This window comes from Citrus sinensis, chromosome 2, assembly GCF_022201045.2.
Source record: "Citrus sinensis cultivar Valencia sweet orange chromosome 2, DVS_A1.0, whole genome shotgun sequence".
In the NCBI taxonomy this organism is placed as follows: Eukaryota; Viridiplantae; Streptophyta; class Magnoliopsida; order Sapindales; family Rutaceae; genus Citrus; species Citrus sinensis.
This window is the reverse complement of record NC_068557.1, coordinates 32,053,333-32,065,587: the sequence shown is the minus strand read 5'-3', so window position 1 is coordinate 32,065,587 and position 12,255 is coordinate 32,053,333. Positions and strand designations below refer to the sequence as shown.

The window sequence follows — 12,255 nt, the reverse complement described above, 5'->3', positions numbered from 1 at the left end:
CGAGATGCAAAGAGATAGAGAGGACAAGGAACTGATTTTTCCTTGTTAAATGCAGATGGCTCACGTTAAATGAGAGATGGAGAGAGAGAGGACAAGAAGAAAAATTGATTGTAAAAAAGTGCTGCTATTGTTAAATGTTATATTCATTCACGTGCCATGTTTAATTTAATTTTTTAAACTGATTGTGGCCCCTGCTTTTACTTCAGTTTTCTTCTGTTAATACAAATGCAGTTCGAGTTGAGTTTGTCTGGTTTGGCTTCTTCGTCGGGTTTGAGTGATAATGGCAATTTTAACTTTTTGTCAACTTTCTTATTTTGTCATCTCCTTTTCGTTACTTTTGGTTTCTTTTTCATTATTTTAATATTTTCTTTTGATTATTTTATTTTTTAAATGAAAAAAGTAACAGACAAAGAATAATGAAGCAACAGATAAAGGGACCCATGGAAACGGCAGTGGGCGCTGTCATTTCTGTCGTCCCTTTGTCGTCCATTAGTTCAAATAACTGGACTCAATTAACAATATATCAGTTGGTTCACGTGCCAACTTTTTGTAATAAATTATTTGATGGATGAGTTTGTTTTAAAAAAATATATAAAAAAAATAGAAAAATTGTTTCTCGTCTTTAGTAGTGATGCGTAATTTTATGTGGAAATAGCTGATGACATTCTACAGAGGTAAATCTACTTCGCTTATACCCATGAGGAGATGGTTACTCGCCTACTTCTACTCAATTTCAAAATTGAGAGAGACATATGTGCGAGAATGGGTTACCAATTAGCTAAAATAGCTCTTTAGGTGGTTAGCATTACTGTGTTAGTGTTTACCTCGTCCACTATGAGATTTATAAAATTTTATATTTAAAAATTCAGTGAAACTTATTCTAGTTTTTGTCTGTGCTTTGGTACATGACAGAGAACTAATGGAGAAGCTCATCACATCAGTCACCTTAGCATACTGAGGTGGTGAGTGTTTCTTATTCAAGTTTCTCTCCAATAATCCAATGCTCAAGTTATCAACCATGAATTTAACTTTTATTATAATAATTTTTAATTTTCCAAAAATATAAAAAAAGTTTACAACATGTACATTTAGCCTCTTGCAGCAAGCGCTTCACCTTGTGGTTATCAAATAATTTTATTTGATTGACCATTTAAGTTCAAATTCCAGAGAGGTAGGGATTAAAAAATTAATTTGAATTTTGCCCACTCTCTTACTTTTGAGAAAATAAATATAAAAAAGTCAAGAAAATATCTGCTGCGGAAGAGTAGCGTCAAAAACTTTTGAACATTTGACAATAGAAAGTAAAATCACACTTTATAGAACATCTTAAATTCTGTTCAAACGGAACTAGCGAATTTGAATTCTTCATTAAAATTAATGCAAAACCGTTTATGTGCATAAAGTTAATTTTAAAATTCGAACTTCACATACGAATTAAGTATTCAAGAATAGTGAGAACCCCTTATTTCCCAATTGTTGAAATTCTGGATTTTTCCCTTAAATTACATGCATAACTATTTTGAAGGCACATCACTAGTATACTTTGCGAGCTCAATCTTATTAGCATATTTTACCAACCATTTAGCAAATAGTATCAGCTTGATTCATAGCTTACAATTTGCTTCTCAGCAAAAAGAAACAAAGATTATGAAAATTTAAATTAAGTTCATCAAACCGAACATGAGAATAACTTAATTGATAACCTCACTAATCCATCAAATATTCAGAAAAATAGAGAAATAATCACATTAGTATTCTTGGCTGCCCGAAATATACTTTGAGCTACATAAAAAATGTGCATAGAGTAACAAGCATTACTACACTGACGTGCATATTTATATTTTCAAGTCACTTAGCTTTAGGCAAAGCCCGAAGATTCAGAAATATCCCCCTGAAATACAAATGGAAACAAAGTTAACATTTTCACCTTGCTGTGAAAAGAAACACTAACCGATATCTAAGAAATGCCAGCATATAAAGGAAGCAAATCAAAGGGGAGACAATATTCACCAACACATTGCAACTAAGCTGTGGAAAATCACACGGAACTGCAGTGGTACATATAGATGATTTATCCACCCCACAACTGGCCAGAACTGCAATATCGTTAAGATGTAAGATATCAATGGGAAGTTTGTTTCACATCAACAAATTCACCAGAATACAATCAGAGAAAGTAGCAATACCGTCCATGATGTATACTGCACTGTCGGGTAGTCCTTCTTGATTTTAGTTTTCACATCCCTCCAAGGTCTTCCTGCATTTTGTATGCTTTCGTTAAATTATAAGCAGCGGCAATTTGCTGCCCGTTACTGAATTATACAACTTCATTTGTATATTATTTCTCAGGTTATTGTTATATTACACAATTCTTCATGTTAAATTTGTTTGACAAGCCGGAGTTGGTAGACTATTCCATGAATTTCAAACATTTAACACAGGACTGAAGGAATAAATGACTATTGCTTGAAGTTTTAACCGTTTCTTCATATGCATTCAGTTTGATTTAGTATCCTATTTGCAATAATTTACATACAAATCTGGAATCAATAAGAATTGAATGTTTCCAAGTCAAACAAGTAAAATATGTTAAATCCATTTGCATCACCAATGATTCCAGCGCCCAAATGTAAAGTTTATAATATTGTGCAGTATCAACTTACCTTCAACAACAACCCCATAGTAAATCATAAACATCAAGTTGTTCCAAGGAGAAGATGTCAACTGTTCCAACACCACCTGAAATAATATTATTTTCAGCAATTTAGCGCTTCATTTACTTATGCCAGGAAAAAAAAAAAATTGGACCGAAAAATATCTGGAACTTATATAGGCCTTGCAGTAGGAAGTAATGTTCTTGTTTGAATTTGACATTTTACAACTTTGGCAGATGGGGAGATTCCAATTTACCTTCTTGGCAACTGTACTGGTATCTTTTTTCCCCTTGAAAATTTTATCCAGGATTAAATGCAGGAAATGTCTGAACGGTCCAAGATAAGCACATCCAAAAAGCTGCATATTGTGCCATTTATAAGTTTGAAATAGTAAGCTCTGAAAAAAGGGTGCTACAATATGGACCAAAAGAGAAAATAAAATAAGTTGTAAAATTTTTCTAAACAATTAATTTCCGGATGATGTTGACCTTTTTATTTTATTTTTGGAATAACAGATGATATCAAATTAAATAATATACAGAAAGTAGGTAACAAGAAAAATGTGAGTACGAATTAGTTATGGTTCAACTTCAATGATGATTCCTGACAAAATCCTGCATATCACAAAAGGGCCATGCTTATTCTGCATTGGATTTGGGTATAAGAACTCAATTACCCATACCCCAAATTCTCATCTTGTAGCATTTATAAACAATTGTTCTTTCAAATAAACCTTGCCAGAAACAATAAAATCCAATTACTAATATAATTTAAAAGCTATTAGCAAGAGCACTAAATTGTTCAGTGAACATGAAGCAGCACATAAATGCAGTTAGAAATAACAATAATAGGTTATTGAACCAAAAACAAAAAGGAAGAATAGATTTTTGGCAGAGTAAGCATTTGAATTTTGTTACAGTGCGCAGATAACTGAACAAATTTTGAAGGTGAGAGAGAAGTTAAAGCTTAAATGGGCATAAACTTTGGAAATTGTGTACGGACTGATTTCACAATATACAAAACAAGCACCAAACAAACAAAATTCCCCAGTTCCAATTTGTAATCATAGAGAACATTATAACAGCCCACAACAAATCAAACGCAGAAAATTAAACAAACTCAACAGTAGTAATAACAAAGTGAATTAGAAGCATCCCATGAATCAAACGGAAGAGGCTAAAAGCTAAACTGCTAAAGTTCCAGTGAACACAAAAACATGAAGACAAAAAAAAAATTATAAAAACCACATGCTAATGCTATGGCTGTATAATACATCTTCAATCAATTCAGAAAATCAAGCAGGAAAGAGGTGAAAAGGGAAAGAGGCTGACCACTTTAAGAAGTAGCCTCCTCAGCTGAAGTTTCTGAATGCCAGTGAGTTTCTGAGCAACTATGTCGCTGATTGCTGACAACACTCCCGCAGTTATTGCCTGCATAACATTATAATAATAATAACAAAATTTAACTTTTTAATCGCCTTTACTCCAGCTTCTCACGCACCAAACAGAAACAATCACACATATTAAATAAAAGGAAAGACCCATCACAGAAAAAAAAAAAAAAAAAAAAAAAAAGAGAAAGAAAAGGACCTTTGTTCTCAAAGGGTGTTGCTGAAGTTGTATCAAGTACTGTTGCAAACCTTTCTTTGCAATTGATCCCATTTCCTCACTAAAATTTCTTCTTCCTTCTGTTCTTCTTCTTGCAATTTTAAAGATGGAGAAGGAAATGGAAATGGGGAGAATAATAATTATAATAATAATAATAATAATAAGGGTAAGGGACTTGCTTTAACTTGTACTTTGTGCTGCTTGCAAAGTTGGAAGTCAGTGACTTCTTTATTTTGCGGGGACGGTAATAAAATAAAAATCTTCCACGCGATGCGAGTTCAGACGATGGTGGGTTCGCCACGTAGGACGAAATTGGGACGGATTATTCATTGTGAAATTAGGATGATTCGCTCGTACATTCTCTTTACAAACTTTGTCCCTACACTCTTGGGCTGGGCTCGGCTTCGTTCGCTTCTGCGTATCGCAAAACCGGTCAACGTTCTCATTTGCTGACCAGTTACCATGCCTGGAAACGCTGCTGTTCTATTTCATGCGACTCCCTTCTTCTATAATTAAATCTTAATAGAAAGATTATAAGATTTAAATTAATTTTATATGAAGAAGATAAGAATTAATCTTAATAGAATAGACGAGAAATCGCCACCACTCACGTAAATTGCAAGCGAGTAATTTCTTTTTTTTCTTTTAACAAATTATAAGAAATATGTCCAGACTAGTCTTTATAAGTACTTACAACCTAAATTGGATATGTATGATTATAAGCAAGCGAAAAAAAAAGGTATTGTTAAGTTAATATTTCATGTAACTAACAAACAGATAAAATTTATCCACTAGCCTACTTAGTCTCACTGTTTTGTTACTCATTTTTACCTTGATCTATCTAGATGTACATTGCAATTAACGCACCTTAGGCAAACCCATACATTAATATTATATATACTACCTCAAAAATAAATCCTTAGTTTAGCAATAGATTGCGTCTAAGGACAAGACAAGTACATGTGTCACTGACGCAATGATCCAGGAAAGCAGGTTTAATTTTGCGTTAGTAATTTTTAATTTTAATTCACCACGTCTCACGTTAGAATTTAGATTAGACCCAATTAAGGTAAGAAATTATATATGAATGAATGCATATTATCGTTGAATAGGGGCCGGAACTAGTCATTAAGAAATATTGCATTGAATGGGAGAAGGGGGAAGGAGTCATAAATTAATTCAAAATGGGCCGAGTCAGAGCAGTCAATATTTTCAACGGATGAGTTATGACCTCTTCCTATTCAGTTATGTTGTTGGTTGATTACTATCAGTATCGATCTATAAATATGTCTCTCCCTCCCATTTCATTCTCAAATCTCAACCTTCGTTTTACAAAGAAACACAAGAGTCATATTATTCATGGCTTCCTTACAAGCTTCAAATCTCCTGTTCCCTTCTAAAGCTTCCTCCAATAGGATCATTAATATCAATGCCGCTATTTCTGTCCCAAAACTACCGAAAATCAATTTTCCGGTGCCTGCTCTGATCAGAAAACCTGCAAGTAATAAAACAAACCTGGCTGAGGAGCTGAAGATAAGACATAGAGATAATGGATTCACCGAGTACTCAATCCCAATCGTCGAGAGACGAGAATATAAGGTTGAAGATTATTCAAATCCTCTGGTGGAAGCTCAATTTTACGCCATCTTGGAGGCTATTGCTGACAGAGTTGAGATGCACAAAAACGTCGGGGAGCAGCGTGACAACTGGAACAATCTTCTATTGAACTCTATCAATATGATCATTCTCACTGCTGCAACCATGTCCTCCATGGCTGGTCTTGCTGGTGGTTCTCTTTTGGCATTGAACCTACCGTCAACTCTCTTATTCTTTGCAGCCACGGGGATGTTAATTATAATGAACAAGATCCAGCCCTCACAGCTTGCCGAAGAACAACGAAACGCAACGAAGCTCTTCATGCAACTGCAGAGAGAATTACAAACCTTACTCGCTCTCAGGAGGCGTCCAAGTGAAGATGATGTGAAAGAAGCAACGGAGAGAGTTTTGGCGCTTGACAAAGCATACCCGCTTCCCTTGCTGGGTAAAATGATTGAAAAGTTCCCTAAAACCTTTGAGCCTGCTGTTTGGTGGCCAGAAAAAGAAAACGATCATCAGCTATTCCAAAGAAACAACAAACCTCATCATCATACAATGAAACAGAATAGGAATGGATGGAGCGAGGAGTTGGAGATGGAAATGAGGGAGATTGTCAAAGTTTTGAAGAGCAAAGATACCGAAGATTATGCGAGGCTGGGCGGCTTGGGCTTGAAAATAAACAAGACTTTAGCAATCTCAGGGCCATTACTCACTGGCATTGCAGCTGTGGGGTCAGCTTTTGTTGGAACCAACTCTTCGTGGGCTCCAGCTGTTGCCGCGGCTGCCGGGGCTTTAGCTGCCACCGTTAACACTTTGGAGCACGGCGGGCAAGTGGGTATGGTTGTAGAGATGTACAGAAATTGTGCTGGCTTCTTTACGCTTTTGGAGGAATCGATCGAATCCACTCTTAATGAAAGTGATGTGGAGAAGAGAGAAAACGGGGAGTTGTTCGAAATGAAAGTGGCTTTGCAGCTGGGAAGAAGCGTTTCAGAGCTTAGAGATCTTGCCAAAAGATCAAGTTTATCAGAGCTAGACGAGTTCGCAAGCAAACTTTTCTGATTCAGTACTCGGCATTATAGCAATTCTTTCGTTCTTTAATTTGTTAACAAATATTTTTGTACACATGTGTAGGCACTAGGGCAGATTCTCATATCATTGTAGTTCGATTTTAATATTTGTACAAAAAAGAAGAAAGAAGAGTTCTTTCTTTCTAATTCTATATATACAGATGACAAATTGTTTTATATTTAAATATTCAGTCTTTATTGCACTTCAAATTCTGTCAAAATTAATTTGGTAAGTGTATTATTTTTATTGTTCATTTTATCGTATCAAGACAAATTGTTAATAGAATTCACTTAAATGATATCTACTTAATTTTTAATCTATTTGATGAGAGAATCACGTAGCATTTAATTTCTTTTTTTTTTTTAAATGACACGGCATTGATGAAATGAACCAATAGAGATCGGACAAAGTTTCATAGTAAGCTTATATACGATCATTATTGCAAAAGAGCTTTGCTGGCACCCAAAAAAAAATAAAAATCCAATCATATAATGAAGTCTCAAACACATCTACGAATTTAATTATCATCATCCTGCGAAAGAGAATTCGAAACGTTACATTTTACATAATTTTGATAGATAATTATTCAATTAAAACTCTGCCATAGATGACTTTTCCATAATTATTTTTTTCCAAGTTCCAACGTCAAATAAAAATTATTTAGCTTTATCAATGTTGCAGCTCATCACTTAGGTAAATTAACCTTTTCAGTTGATGATTTAGTTCTGTGGTTGGATTATTATCGGGATTCTATTCACAAATATTTGTAGTCTCTCTGTCATGAATGAAGTTTCATTTCCAAAAAAGAAATAAAAATGAAGAGTACTTCCAATGTCAAAGAGTTTATTTAGTGGATATTTAATACATGAAATGTATGACATACTAATTATTTTTCTTGCATATATAAATTATATATATATATATATATATATATATATATATATATATATAGAGCAATCATCAAAAGAGTGAATTTTTCATTTAAATATTAAAAAAACTTAATTATTAATTTCTTAATATAATTAAAATTCACTCTTTTGATGACAAATATTACTTTGAATAACTTGTATTCAAACTATGTTTCCTCTATTTCCAATCTTTCGTATTTTGACAAAATTTATCTTGGGGTTCAACCGTTTGTGCCCTTTACTGAGGTCAACTACGGCTGGTAATCACTAATCACACGGTCGATGAGAGCAGTCTCGTCAAAAAGTCAACATTTTTCATGATAATCATCATGGTCCTTCGCTCCAAATATCGATCCTTTCCATCTCTTTCTGTCCCCTGAAAATTAATTAATACATATTGATCGGGTAGTTCAGGCAAAGCTTTCTCAAATGTCAATTCTCAATCAGTTTTTTATATTATTTTTGGATCATGCGTGATCGTCATCCTCTCCCAACTTCTCTGACTTGTAATAGTTTGAAAACATTCGCAAGGACTCGTGCTGTTATATAACATAAATATAAGTATATATAAAAAAAAATCAAACATTCCCGCGGAATTTCATTCGTATGCATCATTTTATATATTTGTAATGTATTTCACAATTATGTAAATACGAGAAAAAGTTGATTTTAATGTTGTAATAAGCGTATCTATATTTTATAAAATGCAAACGTAATCATCATATATATATCGTCGAATTATAATGGTAATAACATACATACATACGTGTGTGTATAATAGATTTTTTTTTTTTAATTTAGAAGTTTAAGGTGTAAAAAAATCTTTAAAAACTTTAAAATTGTACAATTTTAAAGTTTTATTTCACAATTCTATTAAATCTCATGGTTTTAAAACTTTTCTAAACTTTCCCGCACTTTATATATAAGCAATTTTAAGAGAAACATTTTTAAGCACAAATTTTTAACTATTAGATTAAAACATTTCAATGGCTTGCATTGAAGCTGTATTTTTGTTTTTGATGCACAATTCATTAGTAGCTACTATGTAATTCATTAGTAGTTATTAATTATTTCTATCTCACTCTTTCTTTTGTTTTAATTTTATTTTCTTCTCTGTAACTGTCATTCACCACTCACAACTCAAAGAGTTGTGTTATACAAAGAACCCACGTTGTTTTTTTCCCCCCTTGTAATTTATGATTTTTCTTATAGCTTTATCAGAGTAAGAAAAAATCTAAAGGAAAGGAGAGAGGAAAAATTAAATAAGAAATTATTGGAGTTTAGATTCATGGCACCAAACGTGATATAGTATATATATTAAAGTATTAATTATCTTCGGACTCTCAAATTGATGCCTTACAGTAAATTGATCTTGGATCGTTAGACTTACATATACCCTAATATGATAAGTGAAGTGGCCACGGCCTATCGAGAGACAAAAAGAAGCAGTAGCTGGAAGAAATAGAGATAGAAAATTGGTTTGAAAGCAAGATAAACAAGATATATAAAATATTATGAAGAGAGATGAGAGATAAAATTAGTTATTAAATCAAATCTATATCATTTAATACTCACCCTTTATTGTCTTTTAATTTATATATACACATACCAACACGCATGTAAATCAACTGATATGAAGCCGTTTTACCTTAAATAAAGTTTTCGGTTTCGAATCTTGAAAATTCAGTTGCATTAAATACTTGTTGGGAGAGTTTTGCCGCCCTAGTGATCTTATCTGGCTTGAATTTGAATTAGTCGGGACCTAATATAGACATGTAGTCTTCGTATATTAGATGGTTTAATACACCAAAAATCTATACACACACGTACATATCTATGTATGTTTGTATAAATATTGTATCTCGCAAGTTAATTAAATTTTTACATTTTTTACATCATCATGACAAAAATTTGTTGTTTTTAATTTAGTATAAAATAAAAGAGCCTCCATGTACAAAACGAAGTAAATTATTTATTTATTTTTTTTAAAAAAAGGCGCTCCATGTACAGAGCTCTCGAGGAAAGAACACTGCACTCTCGACGTACAGAACAGGGCAGAAGCCATGCAAGAGAGTTTTTACAAGTCAAGGGAGGAAATATTGACTTGAACCTGAATAATTAATCAAAAAGAACAATTCAATAGCAAATAACAAATAGCGAATGCGTCAGCCAGCCAATGGGGCCGAATCAAACCCGCCAGCCAGTCAATTCAATATTTTGATTTATTTCATTTCAAGGTACAAATTACGACCCTTTCCTTTGCCCATATAACCCAAACGACGGTCATTAACTGCTACTATAAATAAACAACAATCCCTTGTCTCTCTACTCCATATTTTTTCATTCATTCTCAAGTCTCAACCTTGAAAACACTCAAAAACAAGTTAAAACAAAGAAACCAAAACAAGACTCATGGCATCTTTATTGCAATCTTCAAGTGTCTTATTATTCTCTTCTCCTTGTTCTTCGATATCGTATAATTATTGTTCCTCAAATAGAATTAATGCTTCAATTTCTCTACCAAAAGTTCCAAAAATCCGTTTCTCGCCTTCAAAAAAGCCAAGCAGAGATCACCACTTGGTGGAAGAGCCCAAGATAGGAGACGATGGCTTCACAAAATACTCAATCCCAATTAAAAAGGTTGTTCCTGCGCCTATAACAATATCAGTGCAAGAAGAAGGGATATTTAACGTTGACTCATCTATGGCGACGGCCCAACTTTACGCGATATTAGAGGCTGTTGCTGATAGAGTTGAGATGCACAACAACATTGGCGAGCAGCGTGACAACTGGAATACACTTCTCTTGAACTCTATCAACATGATCACTCTCACTGCTGCAACCATGGCTGGTCTTACTCTTGCAGCAGGTACGGCCGGTGCAGGTGGTTCACTTTTGGCATTAAAGTTATCATCAACTCTCTTGTTCTCTGCAGCCACTGGGATGTTGGTTATAATGAACAAGATCCAGCCCTCACAGCTTGCCGAAGAACAACGCAACGCAACGAAGCTCTTCAAGCAACTGCAGAGAGAATTACAAACCTTACTTACTCTCAGGAGGCGTCCGAGTGAAGATGATGTGAAAGAAGTAACGGAGAAAGTTTCGGCGCTTGACAAAGCATACCCGCTTCCCTTGCTGGGTAAAATGATTGAAAAGTTCCCTAAAACCTTTGAGCCTGCTGTTTGGTGGCCAGAAAAAGGAAATGATCATCATCAATTCCAAAGAAACAACAAACCTCAACATCATACAATGAAACGGAATAGGAATGGATGGAGTGAGGAGCTGGAAATAGAAATGAGACAGATTGTTGAAGTGTTGAAGAGCAAAGACACCGAAGATTATGCGAGGCTAGGCAGCTTGGGCTTGAAAATAAACAAGACTTTAGCAATCTCAGGGCCATTACTCACTGGCATTGCAGCTGTGGGGTCAGCTTTTGTTGGAACCAACTCCTCGTGGGCTGCAGCTGTTGCCGCGGCTGCCGGGGCTTTAGCTGCCACCGTTAACACTTTGGAGCACGGCGGGCAAGTGGGTATGGTTGTAGAGATGTACAGAAACTGTGCTGGCTTCTTTAAACTTTTGGAGGAATCGATCGAATCCACTCTTAATGAAAGTGATGTGGAGAAGAGAGAAAACGGGGAGATGTTCGAAATGAAAGTGGCTTTGCAGCTGGGAAGAAGCGTTTCAGAGCTTAGAGATCTTGCCAAAAGATCAAGTTTATCAGAGCTGGACGAGTTCGCAAGCAAACTTTTCTGATTTTGAAAGAGCTAATTTTGTCCGTAGACTCTTTGATTCTTTGATTCTTCTTATAAGAACAGATTCTTTGTATAATCATGTAAAGAAAAGATGTTAATATCCTCTGGTATAGTTATCTTTCTGTTAAAAAATTGAATAATTGAATTTCTCTCCATTCCTTTTTTTTTTTTTTTGGCTATTACATGCAGCAGGTAGAGTTTTAGGTGAGATGATTGTTAAAAAATCCTTAATACGGACATGCTAACATTTTAAAAAAAAATCACAATTCACAAATCACAATTGGATTTATTGGAACTATAATGAGATTTATTACAATATAATATATTAAGATATCAAGCTGAATATAAAATTTCACTAGTTGTTGGATTGTCAACTTTCAAAAGTAATACAGCCAGGCATTGTTAAATGGATATTTAATTACTAACATAGAAGCTAACAGAACAACAATGGGTCAGGATTAGGAGGGATTTTAAAATACATCAGAGATATTAAATCCTATTAATACATGTATTACATATATAGTTTAATTAAATATAATTACTAATTATATCCTATTAATACATGTATTACATGCATAGTTCAATTAAATATAATTACCAATTATATGATATTTACGATGTTCTCTAACATTTTGAGGCATTGATTATCCCGAATTTTGAATTACCATTT

The 12,255-nt window shown here is 34.0% G+C and overlaps 3 protein-coding genes across 3 annotated transcripts; 2 read left to right on the top strand and 1 right to left on the bottom strand.

The window, feature by feature from the left end:
- Nucleotides 1-1,660: 1,660 nt before the first annotated feature.
- LOC102623593 (peroxisomal membrane protein PMP22-like) lies at nucleotides 1,661-4,509 on the bottom strand. The gene is made up of 7 exons (XM_006467346.4): nucleotides 4,244-4,509; nucleotides 3,986-4,084; nucleotides 2,911-3,012; nucleotides 2,664-2,739; nucleotides 2,187-2,257; nucleotides 2,011-2,096; nucleotides 1,661-1,891 (listed from the first exon to the last, which is right to left on the bottom strand). Exons 1-7 carry the CDS (start codon nucleotides 4,313-4,315, stop codon nucleotides 1,849-1,851), a joined length of 549 nt encoding a protein of 182 aa, XP_006467409.1. The 5' UTR covers nucleotides 4,316-4,509; the 3' UTR covers nucleotides 1,661-1,848.
- Nucleotides 4,510-5,564: 1,055 nt separating this feature from the next.
- LOC102623884 (probable F-box protein At4g22030) lies at nucleotides 5,565-7,120 on the top strand. The gene has a single exon (XM_006467347.4). It carries the CDS (start codon nucleotides 5,621-5,623, stop codon nucleotides 6,914-6,916), a length of 1,296 nt encoding a protein of 431 aa, XP_006467410.2. The 5' UTR covers nucleotides 5,565-5,620; the 3' UTR covers nucleotides 6,917-7,120.
- A 3,037-nt stretch (nucleotides 7,121-10,157) lies between these two features.
- On the top strand, nucleotides 10,158-11,748 carry LOC102624172 (probable F-box protein At4g22030). Its single transcript, XM_006467348.3, has one exon. The coding sequence runs from the start codon at nucleotides 10,246-10,248 to the stop codon at nucleotides 11,584-11,586; it is 1,341 nt and encodes a 446-aa protein (XP_006467411.1). The 5' UTR covers nucleotides 10,158-10,245; the 3' UTR covers nucleotides 11,587-11,748.
- Nucleotides 11,749-12,255: the final 507 nt, after the last annotated feature.

Excerpts from the sequence above, each read along its gene's own strand:
- LOC102624172 (XM_006467348.3), top strand. The coding sequence starts at position 10,246 with ATGGCATCTTTATTGCAATCTTCAAGTGTCTTATTATTCTCTTCTCCT.
- LOC102623593 (XM_006467346.4), bottom strand. The coding sequence starts at position 4,315 with ATGGGATCAATTGCAAAGAAAGGTTTGCAACAGTACTTGATACAACTT. Across the intron at positions 3,013-3,985 it reads GGAGGCTACTTCTTAAAGTG|CTTTTTGGATGTGCTTATCT; the intron begins GTCAGCCTCTTT and ends CACAATATGCAG. Across the intron at positions 1,892-2,010 it reads AGCTTAGTTGCAATGTGTTG|GGGGATATTTCTGAATCTTC; the intron begins GTGAATATTGTC and ends TTTGTATTTCAG.
- LOC102623884 (XM_006467347.4), top strand. The coding sequence starts at position 5,621 with ATGGCTTCCTTACAAGCTTCAAATCTCCTGTTCCCTTCTAAAGCTTCC.